This window comes from Protopterus annectens, chromosome 6.part0 (assembly GCF_019279795.1).
Source record: "Protopterus annectens isolate FY-2018-M chromosome 6.part0, PAN1.0, whole genome shotgun sequence".
NCBI classification, from domain to species: domain Eukaryota; kingdom Metazoa; phylum Chordata; order Ceratodontiformes; family Protopteridae; genus Protopterus; species Protopterus annectens.
The window spans coordinates 844,648,546-844,667,495 of record NC_056737.1 but is presented as its reverse complement, the minus strand read 5'-3'; the positions used below and the strand labels follow the sequence as shown (position 1 = coordinate 844,667,495).

The 18,950-nt window shown below is 40.6% G+C and overlaps 1 protein-coding gene across 1 annotated transcript in view; it reads left to right on the top strand.

The window, feature by feature from the left end:
- LOC122804575 (tumor necrosis factor alpha-induced protein 2-like) overlaps positions 1-18,950 on the top strand; it is a 572,021-nt gene that overhangs the window by 536,701 nt on the left and 16,370 nt on the right. Inside the window, exon 13 of the mRNA XM_044074523.1 lies at positions 16,415-16,536. Within this exon, the coding sequence (XP_043930458.1) occupies positions 16,415-16,536 (122 nt within the window). The remainder of the gene's footprint in view (positions 1-16,414; positions 16,537-18,950) is intronic.

Sequence of the window (18,950 nt, the reverse complement as noted above, 5' to 3'; positions counted from 1 at the left end):
ATCTTCCTCTTAGAGTGTTTTTTAGGTAATGCCAAAATAACAAAACTAACAACATAGCATAAAAAAAACTCAAAGCAACCTTAAACTGTTACTGCTCAATGCTCGGAACAAAAGCAAGAAACTCCACACCCTACAAACTTTACTCATTCTGTAGAATGTAAACATCTGTGCTGTCACTGAGACTTGGCTTAAAGCTGCAGAAAGTACACTGGCAATTGAAGGCTACAGTGTCTTCCACTCATTTAGATCAACAGCAGCATAGACAGAGATTAAAGGTGGAGGAGTCTTGATCTACATTAGCAACAAATGCAACTCCAGGTTGGTTAAACAAGATGATGCCCTGAAGTTCATCCAAGTCCAAGTCTCTATAGACAAGTTTTCTTAACATCTCCTAGCCAGCTACAGTTCATTCTGTATGACCCAAAAAGCTCACAATTCTACCTGGACCTACTAGAGGCACTCACAAACCAATCAAATACCCTATTCATTGGACACTTTAACTAGCCCTCTATAGAGTGAGAAACATACACTACCTCTACCTCACAGACACAGTGTTTTCTGGACTTCATCAACACAAACACCCTGGAGCAAATAGTGCACCAACCATCCAAAGTATCAAACATATTGGACATAGTACTCACCAACATGGGAGAGTGTTGCACTCCTCCTTCCCCAGTGTAATGTCCTCATTGGTGAGTTTGGACAAAAAGCTGTCTACCTGAAAATAAAAATCAGCCCAGAAAACCCAACTAAACAGTTAAGAACTATGCTAAAGCAAACTACATCCTACTAAATGACAGTGTGTCAAAATTCACAGCTCCCCCAAACCCCGAGAACACAGCTACCTGTGCAGAATTATTTACAAAAACCCTCTATAAACATGTAAATGGCTGTACTGAAGTGGTCATACCTACTATAAGTAAACTCATATCTAAAACAAACCCCACTGGTGGAGTCCTTACCTTAACAGGGTATATAACAAAAGAAAAAAAGTAATGGCTAAAATCAGAAAGAGCAACTCTCAGAGAAACAAGAGCTCTCTGGCGTAACTAAACAAAAAACTAAGAGGTCTAATAACATCCAACAAGGCCAGTTATGAGGTCAGGATAGCCTCCCATGGTAAGGATAATCACAAGACCTTCTTCACCTCTGTCAAGAACATTAATCGTTACACTCAGCAGTGTGTAGAACTTGTGGTAAATGACACAACCTTCACTGACCAGGGTGACATAACATCTACTGGCTGATAAATTTAGCTCTAACTTCACCCATACTCACCCCAGCTACCCCTGTGATATCCCTTCTAGCATCTCCACCCATCTGTCAACAAGGAGCAGGTGCTTTCTAAGGCTAAAAACACTGCTTCATTGGGCCCTGACAATATCCCTGATTCCCTCTTAAATAGCCTAAAACAAGACCTAGCAGGATCACTTGAGGCACCCTTCAATTGCAGCCTCAAAACAGTTACATGCCAGGTGAATGGAGGGCTGCAACAGTCATCTCTCTTCATAAGAGTGGACCATCAACTGATGCTGGGGACTACAGACCCATCAGTCTGACAATTCTGATATGCAAAGCCATGGAATGAATTATCTAGGAAATGGTCAATGACATTGGCAACATATAGACACTGGACCCATCCCAATTTGACTTTGCTAAGTGAAGGTCTTGCCTAGTCAACCTGGATGATTTTTTGAGAAGGTCAATAAGGCTATGTATGAGGGGAATAAGGTACATACCACCTACCTTGACCTGGCCAAGGTATTCCATACAATACCCCACTCGGGTATTGTTGACAAACTCCAAACTGGGCATACATCTCTACATAACACACTGGACTTCTGGCTGGCTCACAGATAGGACCCAAGAAGTCAGGATCAATGAGACCATCTTCACCAGGAGACTGGTCACCAATGGATTACCCCAAGGCTCCGAGTTGGGCCAGCTCTTGTTTGGCATATGCTTCTCAAAAGTAATGACTAATGTCAGAGGCTTCTGGCTTACCAAATTTGTAGATGACTGTAAATTGGGAGCTGTCATAGATGCCCCCATGACAGCAAAATCCTAGAAGGGGGTCTGATACAAACAAATGACTGGTGCCAAAGCCATAGACTAAAATTTATTGAAAATAAATGTATTGTAATGTTCTTTGGGAAATCATCCACCCAAGCTAATTGCTCCATCAATAAAACACCCCTAAGAGTTGACCAAATAGGGATCTGGGAACATATGTAGACAGTATTCTGGCCTTTGACCAATATATAGCGAAGATTGCAAGAAAATCCTTCTAAGTCCCCCAACTCATAAGCACGGGTATGGCATCAAGGTCCAAGGAAATTATAGTACCACTCTACCCAGCCTTTATCAGACCCATCATTGAGTATAGTGCTTCCTTTGGCATGTACCTAACCATGCACTTGCAACAGTTGGAATACCCTCAAAGGTTCCTTACCAGGAAAATCCAGGGTATGAATACCCTGTCCTACACAGATCACCTTACGGCCCTATCGCTGTACTCAGTCTCCTACAGGTGACTGAGAGGCGATCTATGCCTAGCATACCAGGCATCCTCAGATCCAGCATTAATGGATCTCTTACACATCCAGAAAACAAACAGCACCAGAAACACTAGATCCAAGGAGCTTAACTTTGCTTGCAATATAAATAGAACATACATGTCTCAAAGGATTCCTGCATTATGGAATAAGCTCCCCATGTACCTGAAGCAAAGTTCAAAAGAAACCTTGATCATTGGATGAGACATCACAAATCACTCCCTGTCTAACGTCTATGTCTCTGATGGACAAAGGTTGACTGTAAGTTAATCTCCAACTAACATACCTCCCTCATAACCCTTAGCTACCTCTTTACTAACATACCCCACTATATAGGCATTCAGGGAACTCGGGGACAAAACTGAGTTGGGTTACACTTCTAGGCTTGTAAAGACCTTGGTTGTCATTAGCCTAGTATAACCCTATTAATCTATGTTGGTTTGATTTATATCATGTCTGTCATTTTAATTAGAAAATTGTCCCTTTTCAAGTTAAGTTCCTGTAAAGAGATCAAAACTTGTTGAAAATCTTTTTTGTAGCCATCTATTCCGAGTTAATTTTGTTGCCACAAGTAAGTTTGACCAGTGAAACATTATTTGGGATTTTTGAAATTGACAGGAAGTATCTATATATTTTTTCCTTTTTTCTTAAAACAACTGTGATATATAAAGTATCCAAGAAAAATAACTAATTCTTCAGGATATATGGTTAAAATCCTGTCAAAATCCCAATTAATAAATTATCAAGTTACAGAGCTCCTCACAAACACTACTACAAATCCATCAGCTTGACTCAGAATAGAGTTTACTAACACATACTGGTAGAGTATCATCCATTCTCATAATCCAGAAGGTAAAACAATTTAAAAATATTATACATGAGAAATTTAATTTAAAAAAGTCATGTTACTGGTTGTGGACTACAGTTATTTAAATGCCTACATTGTTTGTATGAGGATACAGATTGTCATTTATTAAATAGGGTGCGTCAGAGCAGGAATTCTACAGTTGCACAATTATACTACAGTCTTCAAATGTGAACCAGAAAATGTATTCAAAATTATATAATATAAGGCAGTATGAATTCAAGAACTACTGTAGTCACCAGGCTCAAGAATGAAAACATCAATTTTAATAAAATAAAAAAAAAATTGGCTATCAAATACATGATACGATAAGCACTTCAGGGTTATTGCAGCTGATTTTTTTTATTTTATTAAAACTGATGTTTTTATTCTTCAGCCTGGTGATTGCAGTGGTGCTTCTTGGTTTCATACTGTCTTGTATTTTGTAGTGTGGCTCTTTGACTTTGTTTGGCCGACTTTTTGGAGTTAAATTATATATTACAAAAGCCCTTCATTTATTTAAATATAAGGAGTAATGTCACGAGAACCTTATTGCTGTCTGAAGACCATTGCAACAGAATGAGAGAGCAGGACAGAAGGTACTTTTACAGATGTGTGTTAATATGTGTTTTTCTACAGTTGCCAGACTGCAGAAAAATAAGTAGCACTTAGACAAATGGATGCACATTCAAAAATGCAAAGAGGGAAAATGAAACGTCAAACAATGACCAGTAGCAATAACTGCCAAGAAAAAACAGAAACCTGGAAACAGAAATGTGGAGAAACGGTGAATAATTAAGCAAAGAAGAGCATGGAAAGTAAAAAAATGGGGACTCCAACAATATATATCAAAAAGGGAATCAGCCATGAAAGAAAATTAACTGAATAATAGTTTCATGGAGGATCTACATGTAATACAGCAGAAGGGAGGTCTTCCCCCCCACAATGACCATTAGACCTTACCCTACCTTCCATAAAAAAATAAATAAGAAAAAAACTGCAGTTTATTTATTTATGGATTCAACTCAAAGTCTCCAACAGTGAATTATAAACAAATGACAGTAGAGAAACATAAATATTACAAATGAAGCCTAATGTTTTATCAGCTTAATGTTCATAAAAAATCAAAAGTATCACATAGGAATGTGTGACAACTACCACTAGTGTCAGCTGTTTAAAATAGCACATTAATGCATAAAACCATTAACATAATGCAGCTGACAGTAATGTTTTACAGGAGGCTGAATGCCCCTATTCTTTCCAATGTGGAGAATTTGCATCCACACCCTTATCTCTAAATGTAACAACTTTGAAGTCGCACAACCTTGGAATAAAAGGAAGTTTTTAAATATCAATTTAACCTCTACTCAGAGCTTGTGTAACCTAAGATTAGTATATTTACAACAGCTGCACTGGCATTAAGTGACAAAGCCCTGACAAACACTCAGGTGTTCCAAGTTTGATTAGTATTAGCACCTGCAGAAGGTGGTGCTGGGAGCGAGAGGAAAGATGAGGCTTTTCCTGCTTACCTCCATCAAGGAGGAAGAATCGGATGAAATGCTGTGCATGTGCAGCACTTTCTTTACAGCTTCAGGGCTCTGAATAGAAGTTGGGCTCAGAGTGCAGTTAGGCTTAAGGAGTGTCACTACTTTTTGAGGTGTGAACACTTATAGACTATGTCTCATAGCATATAGTGACCTCTATGGAAGGTTACCAGCATTTAGGGTGATATATTCTATGACACCTCCCTGGTTGTTTCATCAATAACATCTCACTTTGCCTGTATGAGGAGGTAGATGACCTTGTCAAGAGGTGTTACAGCTGGAAACCAGGACTGGATGTGTCTTACCTAAGCACTCATAGGGGTAGTAAACTGCCACAGAAGTGAAACTTCAGCTGACTAAAGCTAGTATATCATCAGTCAAGGTTATGAAAGCAAAGCTCCAACAATAGGGGTACAGGGGTGCAGTCATAGTCAAGAAAATTGTTTTCAGTGCAGCATGAACCAGTAGTTCACAAACTTGACAACATGGTCCATTACTGATTCAGATTTCATACTTTTAAGATTTTGATAAACTGTAAGCTGACAAAACAGGATTCCATAGCACAGACAAAGCAAAGAAGACAATTTGATCTGGTGCCTTATATTTCAGTGCAAGTTGCCAAAAATATAATTAACAACTCACTGTAATCACTGTTAACAAATTTATTTTAGAAGTGTTGTGGAGCCCTTGGAGAGAATGGATGCCAGTTCTGTTTTCTCCCTTGTATTCAATTTATAATAGTTATTTTTTCTGTAGCTTGGAAATAGAAATGGCAATCTTGTCTGCATTGTTCTTAGTGGTATAACCGTGGTCTTAAATTATGGAATGGCAAAAGGACATTTGAGTTGTGTCAAACTTTTGGACAGGTATGTACCGAAAGGGGCATTATACTTAATCATTGACCTGATGAGTGTGAAATACAGTGGAATGGTTGCATCATCACATTGCTAGACCTGGATACCATACCCATAGTAATGTGCAGTGCAATGAAAAGAGACTTTCTTTCAGTAACTGATACACGGTGATTGAAGGTCAATTCATTGTCAACATGGGTTCCCAGGTCCCTAACTACTGGGTCAGTTTTTAGGGGGCAGGTCAATGTGATAGCTACAAGGGACTTCTTGCTCTCCAAAAGATACTATTATATACATCTTGGCATTCAGTTTTAGTCCATGCTTTGGTTTTAACACCAGTTATTAACACCAGTTATTGCTTTAGGAAAGACTCTCATAGAGGATCTTGTTGTCCTTTTATGAGAGCACCAAGTTTACAGTCATCTGCAAACTTGGTCAGCCGTAAGCCCTTAACAGTAGTTTTCAACTCCAAGAAGGTAGCAAGGTAGCAGTTATTCCTTTGCTAACTGTGGATATATGGCAATTCTACAGTAGTGAGTTTGGTAGAGAGGTGTAGTGGGTACAAGACAGAGATGTACCCATGGAGGTTGCTGCCTCTAATGCATGGGTCCTATGCCTAGAGGGATGCCTCTTTACTTTAAGTGCTAGCCACAACGTTTAAGAAATAATTTATGCTCAACTCCTGAGAGACTTGCTTGGCTACAAACATCTGCATTAGAAGCAGAAGCTAAGTGAAACTCGCAGTAGTGCATTTTAGTATTCTGTTAAGTACAAACTTGTAGTTTCATTTTTTCAGTTTCCTAATTGTGTATTTCTGAACAGTGTGCTGTGTGTCTGTTTGCTATCTAAGGGGGTGGTGTTATCACTTTTTTGATATCTGATATTTAATAGCCTTCTAAGCTGGGAATTGCTGATTGAAAGCCCAGTGTCTGTTATTCTAAAAGTGTATTAGTTCTGGCTTAAGCACTTGGGCTTCAGGCCAGTTATTCTACATTAAGAAGGTTTTTGGTCTGCACACTTGTGGGAGGAGAGGCTGGATTCTGCCCTTCTGAGCTGGAAATATCTGATCACAGGCTTATTGTGCCTGCTTATTTGAATTGTTTCTTTCTGAAATTGGTGCAGCTTGTTGCTGTAGCATATACCAGATTCAGGCCTACTGAATCTAGCTTTGTTTGTATAACTTGAGCACTGATCCAGGCCATCATTTTTGGAGAAGGTTCTCTTGCACCCTAGTAATCAGGGGTGTGCAGTTACAACTTGTCTGATTGAAGACTGCTGGAACAGGGCTCAGTTTTTGAGCTTTTTTCTGGTTAATTGGGTAACTTGTTTAAATCAGTTTGTTTGTTTTCTATTGTTTGTTTATATATATATATATATATATATATATATATATATATATATATATATATATATATATGTATATCCTTGTTTCCTGCCTTTCTAAGCTAGTATAGTCCGATTTTCAGGTTAGTGCTGAATTCAGGGCTGTGTTACAAATCTCTGTGTTTGCCCATACATTACTTGGATTGAAGGAAGTTCCCTGTTCACCTGTGAGAGAAAGGAGCTTTGAGCAGCCTATCTGTCCCCGGAGGAGTGGTTTCAGCCAATAAATTAGTAGTTTATTGGCCATTTTGGGCTAATTTCTATCTTTTTCATTTCCCTGCTATAAATACCATATCTGCCCAGTTTTGCATATGGGGCAGCGCTGGTTAGCTAGGGTAAAACTATTCCCGGCTCCACAAAGTCTTCTCTTGAAATTTTCCCTTGGAACTATGCAAACTTTCAACTTAAGCACTCAAGCCATTCGTTTCTCAGCCTGGCACTTGCTCAAAACCTATAGCAAGTACTTATAAACCCTAGCACTAGAACCTCCTGTACTCTACAGAAGGACAAGGCATTTTATTCGACCTTACAAGCCATCCAGTAAAACGCTTCACTGTACCTATCCAGGCATGTCCAAAGGGCAGTTTCAGGTGTACTCTCCAGTCCAGCTGGTGAATCTGGGTATTTTGAGGCAATGTTACAACTGCCTCATGTACACAGACAACCCCCTCCTCCTACCACCAAACACGAATACATGCGAGAGATGCAATTATACACCCAAACTGGAGATTAAGCTCTCTCAACCCAAGACTGGATCAGACAGTCAAGAGGAGAAGGGAAATACTTGCATCACACCACCAGTCTCAGATAAACCCATTAAAGCAGCACTGGCAAAAATCACACATAAATACATGAAAACATACTCGGAGGCTCTAAATAAAAAGCTGGAAAACCATCAGAGACCTCCAAAGCAAACATCCAAGCAACCTCCGCCCCCCAACACAAACCATGAAACACATACTTCACAAAAGCAGTGTGCCATGCAATCACAACCCTTATGGCAAAATAATATATCCAACATACTAGTAATAGGTGACTCTATAGTCAGGCACACTGATGTCCCATTCACTAGGCTGAATAAGGAGAAGGTTACTGTTAGCTGCCTGTTGGGTGCCAGGATCCGCCACATAACACAAGCACTCAGGTCACTCCATAACAAGTACAAATATGACTCTGTCATTGTCCATGTTGGTGTGAATGACCTGAGCTGTACCGCTCTGGACTACATGAAAAGAGACACGGAAGAGCTGTCTGATCACATAGCCCTGACCGGTATGACCCTGACCCTGACTAGCATCCTGCCCTCACCAAGAATGATATGGTATAAAGAAAAAATTCTCAATTTCAACAACTGGCTAAGTTTCTGGTGTCATTCAAAGGGAATCCAGTGTCTGTCCACCTGGGATGACATGCTTGACAAGCCACACTGCTTCACTAGCGATGGCTTGCACCTGTCAACCTTAGGCTTTCGAATACTGGCCAAGGCTCTTGCCACCCCCATAGTGCCTTTTTTAGGCAAGGCTCAAAAGGCAAACCCACCACTGTAAATAGCACAAGTAACAAAAAACTGAGGGTAATGCTACTCAATGCCAGAAGTCTGAACCTCAAAATGCATGCACTCGAGGCACTCCTCAATATGGAGAAAATCGATATATGTGCAGTAACAGAAACCTGGTTTAAGGCACCAGAGAGCACCCCAGCACTAACAGGCTACAACTCATACCATACATTTCGGCCACAGAGCCCAAACCGAAATACAAAAGGTGGGGGCGTATCCATATTCATCAAGGATACCCACACCTTCAGGTTAGTGGCACAGCACGATGCTTCAGAGATCATCCACGTGCAACTAACAATGGGCAAAACTACAATTCAAATTGTAGCTTGCTAGAGATCACCCACCATGTCCCAGGACCCCCATTCCGTGTTTCTGGAAACACTGAGAAACATAAAGGTCCTACCAAACACCCTAATATTGGATGATTTCAATTTACCCAAACATTAACTGGGAGAACTACTCAAGTACTAACTCCCTTTCCCAACATTTCCTAGAATTTATAAACTCAAACACCCTGGTTCAACTGGTCAACACTCCCACCAGAGTTGACAACATATTGGACCTGGTCACCACCAACATGGGTGACCGGTGTTCCACACCAGAGGTCAACCCCTCGCTGGCTAGATCTAACCATAAACAAATCACTTTTGATATCCACATTCCACCCTCACCCCCGGACAAGAAAACCACCATGAAAAACCTTTCAAAAGCAAACTTCATGTTACTTAAGACTGAGGTGGAAAGTTTCAAAGCCCCCATGCTGAAGGATAACACTGTCCAAGCTGCAAAGTCCTTTACTAATGCATTCTACGGGCACCTACAAGAATGCATGGATCATGCCATCCCAAGCAAAACCAAGACTCACTCCTTCAAGAAAAAGAAACCAGTCTGGTAGACTCCTGCCATAAACAAGCTATACAATAGAAGGAGGAAACTAGTACAGAAAAGAGTAAAATCCCAAGAAGGGAAGACATCCCTGATCAGTATCAGCAAGAATCTATGATCCTTCATAAATGTCATCCAAGGCAAGCTTTGAAAGAAAAATTGCCAAGGACTCCAAAGATAACCACAAGGCATTCTTTAGCTATGTCAAGAATCTAAGTGACAATGCTCAGATATGCTCAGATATGCTCGGAGTTAGTGCAGAATGGCACAAAATACACTGAATTGACTGATATCGCCAACATCCTGGCAGACAGGTTCAGTGCAAACGTCACCCCCCTCTCACCCCTAAAAGGGCCCATAACCATACCAGAAGAATGTAGAGTCCCTGAAATCACAGACACCCATGTTAAAACAGCCCTCTCCAAAGCTAAAAACACAGCATCAATGGGACTGGACGGTGTCCCAGGCTGTGTGCCTACTAAGCAAAAAGAGCTAACTAACCCCTCACCTAAACACACTGTTCAAACTCAACCTCTCCACAGGCTACGTACCCATAGAGTGGCGCACAGCAGTGGTTATTCTGCGCCACAACAGACCCTGGGAACTATCGCCCTATAAGCCTGACTAGCTTGGTCTGCAAGGCTATGGAGAGCATCATCATGGAATTCATTAACAGAGACATTGGGAACCTCCAAACACTGGACCCTACCCAGTTCGGCTTTGTTAAGGGCAGATCTTGCCTCCTAAACCTGGTGGACTTTTTTGAGACAGTTACCAAGGCTATAGACGAGGGAAAGGTGGTACACACAGCCTGGCCTTCACCACCATTCCCCACTCTGGTATTGTAGACAAGCTCACCAGCCTGAACATAAACCCCTACATCACAAGATGGGTTGCCATCTGGCTCATGGACAGAACCCACATGGTGAGAGTTGCGGGAGCTAGGTACAGCTCTAAACCAGTTACAAGTGGCGTTCCCAAGGGTTCAGTCCTAGGACCCCTCCTGTTCGGCATATACTTCTTAGAGGTACAGGCAAGTACAGGAGGACTATGGCTGACCAAGTTCACAGACGACTGCAAACTAGGGGCTATAATTGACTCTCTGGCTGACACTGACATCCTCCAAAAGGGTCTCACTGAGACGGATACCTGGTGTCAAAATCATGGCCTCAAGCTAAATACCAAAAAGTGCATAGTTATCCCCTCTGGAAAAAACAAAGTACCCACAAACTACCACATAGGTGGTAGTCCCCTAAATACAGAAGACATAATAAGGGATCTAGGGACCCAAGTAGATAGTAATCTCACCTTTGATAATCACATTGCCAAAATGTTTAGAAAATCCTTCTATGTGGCCCACCTAATCACAAAAGGGTTCGCATCCAGATCAAAATAGGTCATTGTGCCCCTCTACTCATCACTCATCAGACCCATCATAGAGTACAATGCCCCATTTGGGATGTACCTTACAAGACACCTGCAACAGCTGGAAAGACCACAGAAGTACCTCACCAAGAGGATCACTGGCCTCAAACAGATGCCCTATGCAGCTCGACTGAAGAAATTACAGCTGTACTCAGTTGCATACCGCCTACTCAGAGGTGATCTCTGCCTGACATACAAGGCCATGTCCAACCCAGAATTGATGGACATGCTCCACCTAAAGAAAACCTTATCCCTGCAAGTCACATGCTCTAGGGGTCTAAACCTCACCACAACAATAAATAGAATGTGCTGGAGTGATAGATTCCTGTCCCAGAGACTTCCCATGCTTTGGAACAAGATCCCAATATACATTAGGCAGAGCTCCTCACTAAGACTCTTCAAATGAAACCTTGACAAGTGGATGGGTAACAGAAAGTTTACCTCGGGGATCACTTCAGTGATGCTGCTGGATAGAGGCACAGGGAACTAATCTAAGGGGGCGGCGAAAGCCAACACATTCTGGCTAGGCTTATAAATGTCTTCGGGCAGATAGCCTAGTACCTACCTATGAAACTATGAACCTATAAGATATTGGCTGAATCAGATATGGTGGAATGCAGAAGTCCAGGAAGTCATCAAAAGAAAGAAGAAATGCTGACCAGGCTAAGAAGCAATACGGGTTAGCTAACAAAGAAGTTGAGAATGGTGTTGCAATAGCAAAGAACAGGACATCGGACACTCTACCAGTTTCTGGAAAATGACTCAGTAGGTGGTACAAAGAAACTATATCAGGTTGCAAGGCAAAGACAGAAAGTTAAAGAAGGTGGTTAGACACCCTTAATATGGAATGCCAGCAACAAACTGTTCATCCAGTTCACAGGACATCAAAGGCAGATGGAAAGAGTATTTCCAGCAGCTTCTGAATGAAGATTACGTCACAAAAGCTGTACTGCCCCAGACACATCCTACATTGAGAGAAAAGGAGGAGCCCACCTTAGAAGACATAAGAATAGCACTAAGGAAAATTAAGTCACAGAAAGCATCAGGCCTGGGTGAGGTCATAGCAGATATGATAAAGATGCTGGGTGAGATAGGGCAGAAATGGCAACCGACGGTATTCATACATGTGTGGAGAGAAAGATGCATCCCAGATGACTGAAGAATAAGTATACTTGTGCCAGTGTAGAAGAACAAAGGTGACAGCCACAACTGTGGACAGTAAAGAGGCATCAAACTCCTGTCACATTGTATGAAAGTTCTGGAGAGGGTGATTGATAAACAGATACATGGAATAGTAGAATGCTAGCTGGAAGATGAGCAGTTTGGATTCAGACCAGGATACAGCACAACTGACCCTATGATTGCAGTGAGCCAGATAGTTGAGAAGAAACTAGAGATGAGGAAAGAGTCGAACTGGCCATTCTTAGACTTGGAAAAAGCATATGACAAGGTCCCAAGAAAGCTGGTTTGGGCAGTACCATGGTAGTCCAAAGTCCCAGAAACATTGGTAGAATTACTGCAGGCTATGTACAAGGACCAAATGACTCAAGTATGAACAGTGTTCAGTCTCACAGATGGGTTCCCATTGGGAGTGAGTGTGCACCATGGTTCAGTTCTGAACCCACTATTGCTTATACTGATGATAGACTACTTTAGCAAACAGGTCAGAGGGGACAGATCAACAAAGTTCCTGTGTGCAGACGATGTGGCATTACAGGCAGACTCTGAGCCAGAACTTCAGCAAAGGATTGGGGAATGTAATCCATAACTGAAGGCACATGGGATGAAACTAAGCACAGGTAAGACAGTGATAATGGCAGCAGATTGGGGTAATCAGAAGAAGCTGAGAATTGAGATAGAAGGGAAGATAGTGGAACAGGTTAATAGCTTCATGTATCTGGGAGGGGTGGTACAGGTGAAGGGAAGTATGAATGAAGAGATCAAAGCTACAATCTGAGGGCCTGCAGGCAGCCAGCACAGAGTCTCAATGTAGTTAATGAAATAAGAATGCCAAAGAAGTTGAAAAGTAAGGTGTACAAAACAGTGGTGTGACCAGTATTACTGTATGGCACAGAAACCTGTGCAGTAAAGGCAGAGCAAATAAGGAAGCTGGAGGTGATGGAAATAAAGTGCTTGTGAAGGGTGATGGGATACACACTGTGGGACAGTTGAAGAAATGAGGACATAAGAGCAGAAGCCAAAGTAGCTCCACTTGCAGAAAAGATCAAAGAAAACAGATTATGGAGATTCAGACACATGCAGAAAAACAATCTGGAGAAAAATAATATTTGGGACAGACAGGATTAAGGTAAGAGGAAGCAAGGCCATCCAGCAAATAGGTGGATGGATTGTGTATGAGAGAAGATCTGCAACAGTCAGGCATGAGTGTCAAAGAAGGCAGGAGTGTAGCATTGATTCGAGAGAGATGGCAACAGTTAACAAGATACCCCGACCCCATATAGAAAATGGGAAAAGGGGATTGATGATGATGACACAGATGATTTAAACAGGTGTGTGTGTGTGTGTGTGTGTGTGTGTGTGTGTGTGTGTGTGTGTGTGTGTGTGTGTGTGTGTGTGTGTGTGTGTGTGTGTGTGTGTGTGTGTGTGTGTGTATACACACACACACACACACACACACACACACACACACACACACACATATTTATAATGTGTATGTATAGTTACCATTCATTTGGTTGAAAACACAAATGATTGACAAAAATTGAGCAACAGCATAAATGGTTGATCAAACATTTCAGGAATCTCATTTGGTTGAATTCAAGCTTTACATAGTATAGGAGTAGGCAGAGAAATTAATGTTTGACTGAAGAGGTGGTGTATGTGAGAATGTGCAAGATTCTGTTTTTATAGGTCTTGCTTATGCGTGAGTATTCCAAGGTTAGTGTTATGGTTAGGTAAGAGGATACACTTATTTCTATGGTTTGGTCCTGTGGTGTTCTGTGTCCTTTTGTCTTGATTTGCAGAACTGTTAGTGAAAGTTTTTTTAGTAATATAATGTGTAGGGATAGGGTTACAACATTATCACATATGAGAAAATTTTGCAGGGGGGAGTTAATTGTTGCTCATTTTATCAGTCATTCATATAGTGCTTATTTGTGGTGTTGACAAAAGAAGAAAGAAACTGTTGCAAAAGAGAGTAAAATCCCAAGAGTGGAGGAGCTCCCTGGTCAGCCTCAGTAAGAATCTGTGATCCCTGATAAAATCCTCCAAAGCTAGTTACAAAAACAAAATTGCCACTGATTCTAAAGACAGCCACAAAGCATTCTATAGCTATGTCGAGAATCTCGATGGCAACACTCAGATCTGCTCTGAGTTACAGCACAATGGCACTAAATATACAGACCCAACTGATATTGCCAACATCCTGGCAGATAGGTTCAGTGCTAACTTTACCCCCCTCTAACCCCCTAAAGAGCCCATCTCTATACCGGAAGAATGCAAAGTTCCTGTAATCACGGCTGCACAGGTAAAAACCACACTCTCCAAAGTCAAGAACACAGCATCCATGGGATGAGACAACATCCCAGGCTGTGTTCTACATGAACTACAGAACGAGCTGGCACCCCACCTAAGTACCATGTTCAATCATAGCCTCACCTCAGGCTTTGTGCCTGCTGATTGGCGCACAGCAATGGTTATCCCACTCCACAAGGGGGGAGCCACCAAGGACCCCTTGAACTACCACCCATTAGCCTGACGAGCCTGGTCTGCAAGACCATGGAACGTATCATCATGGAACTTATAAACAAAGACATTGGTAATCTCTGAACTCTGAACCCCACCCAGTTCAGGTTTGTAAAAGGCAGAAAATGTATCCTAAACCTGATAGACTTCTTTGAAGCAGTCACCAAAGCCGTAGACAAGGGTAAGGTGGTTCACACAGCCTACCTAGATCTTGCCAAGGCTTTCAACACCATCCCCCACTCTGGAATTATAGATAAACTCACTAAACTAGGTATAAATCCCTATGTCACAAGATGGGCTGCCAACTGGCTCACTGACAGAACCCACACTGTGAAAGTAGCAGACTCCAAATCCGACTTCAGACCAGTGACAAGTGGAGTACCACAGGGTTCAGTCCTGGGTCATCTCATGTTTGGTATCTACTTCTCTGAAGTACAGGCTAACACAGAAGGTCTTCGGCTAATGAGGTTCGCCGATTACTGCAAACTAGGAGCCATAATCGGAACTCCTAACGATGTGGACATCCTACAAAAGGGCCTCACTGAGACAGATGCCTGGTGTCAAAGCCATGGCCTCAAGCTTAATGCCAAAAAGTGCATTGTCATCCCCTTTGGTAAAAGCTCTGTACCCATGAACTACAACATAGGTGGCAGTATACTTAACACTGAAAGTGTAATAAGAGACCTTGGGACACAGGTGGACAGTAGTCTCTCCTTTGATAATCACATCGCCACAGTAGTCAGGAAATCCTTCTACATGGCACACCTCATCACAAAAGGTTTCTCATCCAGAAAAAAAGAGGTCATTGTTCCCCTCTACTCATCACTCATTAGACCCATTATAGAGTACAATGCCTCTTTTGGTGTGTACCTCACAAGACATCTACAACAACTGGAAATGCCACAGAAATACCTCACAAAGAGGATTACTGGCCTCAAACAGATGCCCTACACAGACCATCTCAAAAAACTCCAGCTTTACTCCATCGCATATCGCCTACTCAGAGGTGATCTCTGCCTAACATACAAAGCTATGTCAAACCCAGAGCTGTTGGATATGCTCCACTTAAAGAAATCCCAATTTCTCCAAGCTACACGCTCTAGGGACCTAAACCTTGTCACCACAATAAACAGAACATGCCGGAGGGATAGCTTCCTGTTCCAGAGACTTCCCATACTCTGGAATAAACTACCTATCTATATCAAACAAAGCTCCTCATTAGCACTCTTCAAGAAAAATCTTGATGATTGAATGGGAAATAGGAAATTCACCCAGGGGATCACCTCTGTGGCTCTGCTCAACAGTAGTACAGGAAAATAATTTTCTTGGGTGGCAAAAGCCAGGGTACCTTTTTGGCTGGGTTGTTTAGGCCCCATGATATAATCATGTATGTATGTATATAAATTTATACAGATTTATATATATATATATATATATATATATATATGCGTGTGTGTGTGTGTGTGTGCATGTGTGTGCATGCACACATATGCATATCCATATATTTATTAATTTATATAGTTATATATACACACACATACATAAATACATATAAGAAAAGACAGAGATATATTTATTTATTTGTGGCTTTTTTGTTTATTTTTTTTTATCTGGCTGCAAAGCACTAAATAGCATTTGATGATTTATGTTGTTTTTTTTAGGACTCCAACTCAGGATTTTTAAATCAAGCTCTCCGAAGTATAGCTGAAATTATCGCACTGCAACATATAGATGCCATTAAAATTGAAGTCTGCAACTTAGTTAGAGAATATCCAGATATCAGGTAAACGAGTATATGTGTATCATGAATTTAACTCCTCTACGTTTGCATGAATCTCATCTATCAAAATTATTTTAATCTTATGTTTCAGATCATGTTTAAAGATATTTATTGTTATCTTATTATCCAACATCTGGACATGGTGCAGTAGAGAGCTTCTAGTAGTCCCTGTTTGAATGTTTTAAAATTTTATTTTTATTTATTTTACATTTGTTAACCGGGAGAGTCTGACTGGATTTTGGTCCATTTTCAGCTGAGGCCCGTGGAGAAAAGCTCCATAGATACATACATACAGACAGAGTAACTTGACAATTGTATACCTTTGTACAAGACAGTTACATAATTTGACAGTTATATACTTTATGCAAGAACACTTACAAAAACTATTCCAGATATGCCAGAATATATAACAGATTTAAGAAATTATAGACTTTTATGCACAAACACAGTAATTTTAGTAGTACATAGCTGTATAAGTTCTCCTCTAGTTCAGCAGTATGATCACTAATCTGTCAACTGGAACAGCTGAAGTATCAGAGTTATGGTAAAGAAAATTTCAACAAGAGGCCATGTTTTAGAGATCCATAGTAAATAGAGAGAGGGAAAAAGATAAAATGGACACACTTGTAATATTTTTGAGCAAAGGTTTCTTTGGTGCTATCACCATGATGAAACTGGACAAGTGATTGAATAAAGCTGAGAAGTAGTTGAGTTTGCCCAAACATTTGGACATGGTTGTCCACTACATGGTAGACAAAGAGGAGGCCACCATTTCTGCAGAGGTGTCTTGTCTAGTTTAAAGGGCTACTGTGACCATGGCTTGTTATTTTGTAAACAGCATTTGTATGTGCTTCAAGAAAGTAAAAGACAAGCTGAACATCTTCACAACGATGATAAACAGAAGGGATGAGAAGATGATAAATGCTATGTACTTACATGTGACCACTACTGAGGAATTTCAAATGTGGTATGGTATTTAAAGGGATCAGGGTCAGTCTTCAGTCTGAAATTGAAAAGTTAAAAAGAAAATGGCAGATCATGAAGTCAGAGCTCAGTAGAAAAATATTCATATAATCAGAGTACCTGAGAAAGTGCAAGCTAATAACTGTAACAAATATTTAAAATAAGTTGATAGATAGGACTGGGCTGTATGCATGTCAATTGAGTAAGGCCACAGAGCCTACATGCCACATGTGGGTTTGAGATCACGACACGTTTTGTTCAGAGTTGCCTCATACAAGGAGAAAGATCAGATATTGACATTGTTCTGGTGGTAGAACATGATGTATCAAATAGAGGACAAGCGAGTGTTTAATGAAAGTGAGCAATGTGTGCCAGCTTGAAGAAGAAGAGCAGAATGTACAGCAGCGATGAAGGAATGTCAGTTGAAACAATTAGGTTCTGTATCCACACTTGTTAAGATACTTTTTCTGAAGGACAGTAAGACAAGTTTTTAACTCACAGTAGGTGCTAAAGATGATCAGGGCATATAATGCAGTCAAATGGAATGATACAATTCTGCTGTAGATTCTAGCAAGAAAGAAGGACCTTAAGCATCAGAGCAACCTAACACTGATAAGTTGCCCATATCTGACTGAAGTCTTTGTGAAGATTTGTGGACCAGAAAGTATTTCCACTTTTTTAGCACAAATTGGCACAATTGATTGAAAAACATTTAGAATGATATTTTGAACCTGCCTTTGCCTGACAGAGGAGCATTAAAAATGCTCACTCTTTTCTGAGTTTGCTTGAATTCATAAGTTTAGCATCCTAAGGTGGTTTTGTTATACATAGTTACAAGTCTGATTATAGATATATTAATGGGTTGAGAACTTTCTGTTAATATTCTGTGGGAAGGAATTTATGAAGAAAGTCTTGTAAATGAAGAAACTTGGAAGATTAATAAAATACGGTATAGACTTTGCTAATGAGACAGGGGCTGGCAAAACCAGTCCTGAGAAATATGTTTAGTATTGCAAAAAGATGAACAATTTGATTTAGAGATTAATGAAAGTGTAAAGATATGTACTGAAATACATGCATGAGTCTTAATAAGTTATAGTGATCAGAATTAGACATATGCAAATGAATATCAATAAGGCACTCTAATAATGTTTATAAAAGTTGGTTAATGCACTGCAAAAACCTCTAGATTTAATGGTCAATATCTGGGGCAATTGGACGGGTGATAGGAATATCTTGGATACTTGGCAGAAACTGTTTTCTATAGATAATACTGATGGTGTGTAAAATTGGTTGTTATAGCTAATAGTTTGCTTTGTGTTGCTATTGGATTATTAATTTTTCATTTGTTCCTTATGTATCTTTGTTACCGCTTGCACAGGCTTTTGAGGATGTATGGAACATATCAAAGGAACTTGGTCTTGCTTATTTGGAATGTGAATGGCTAAACTTTG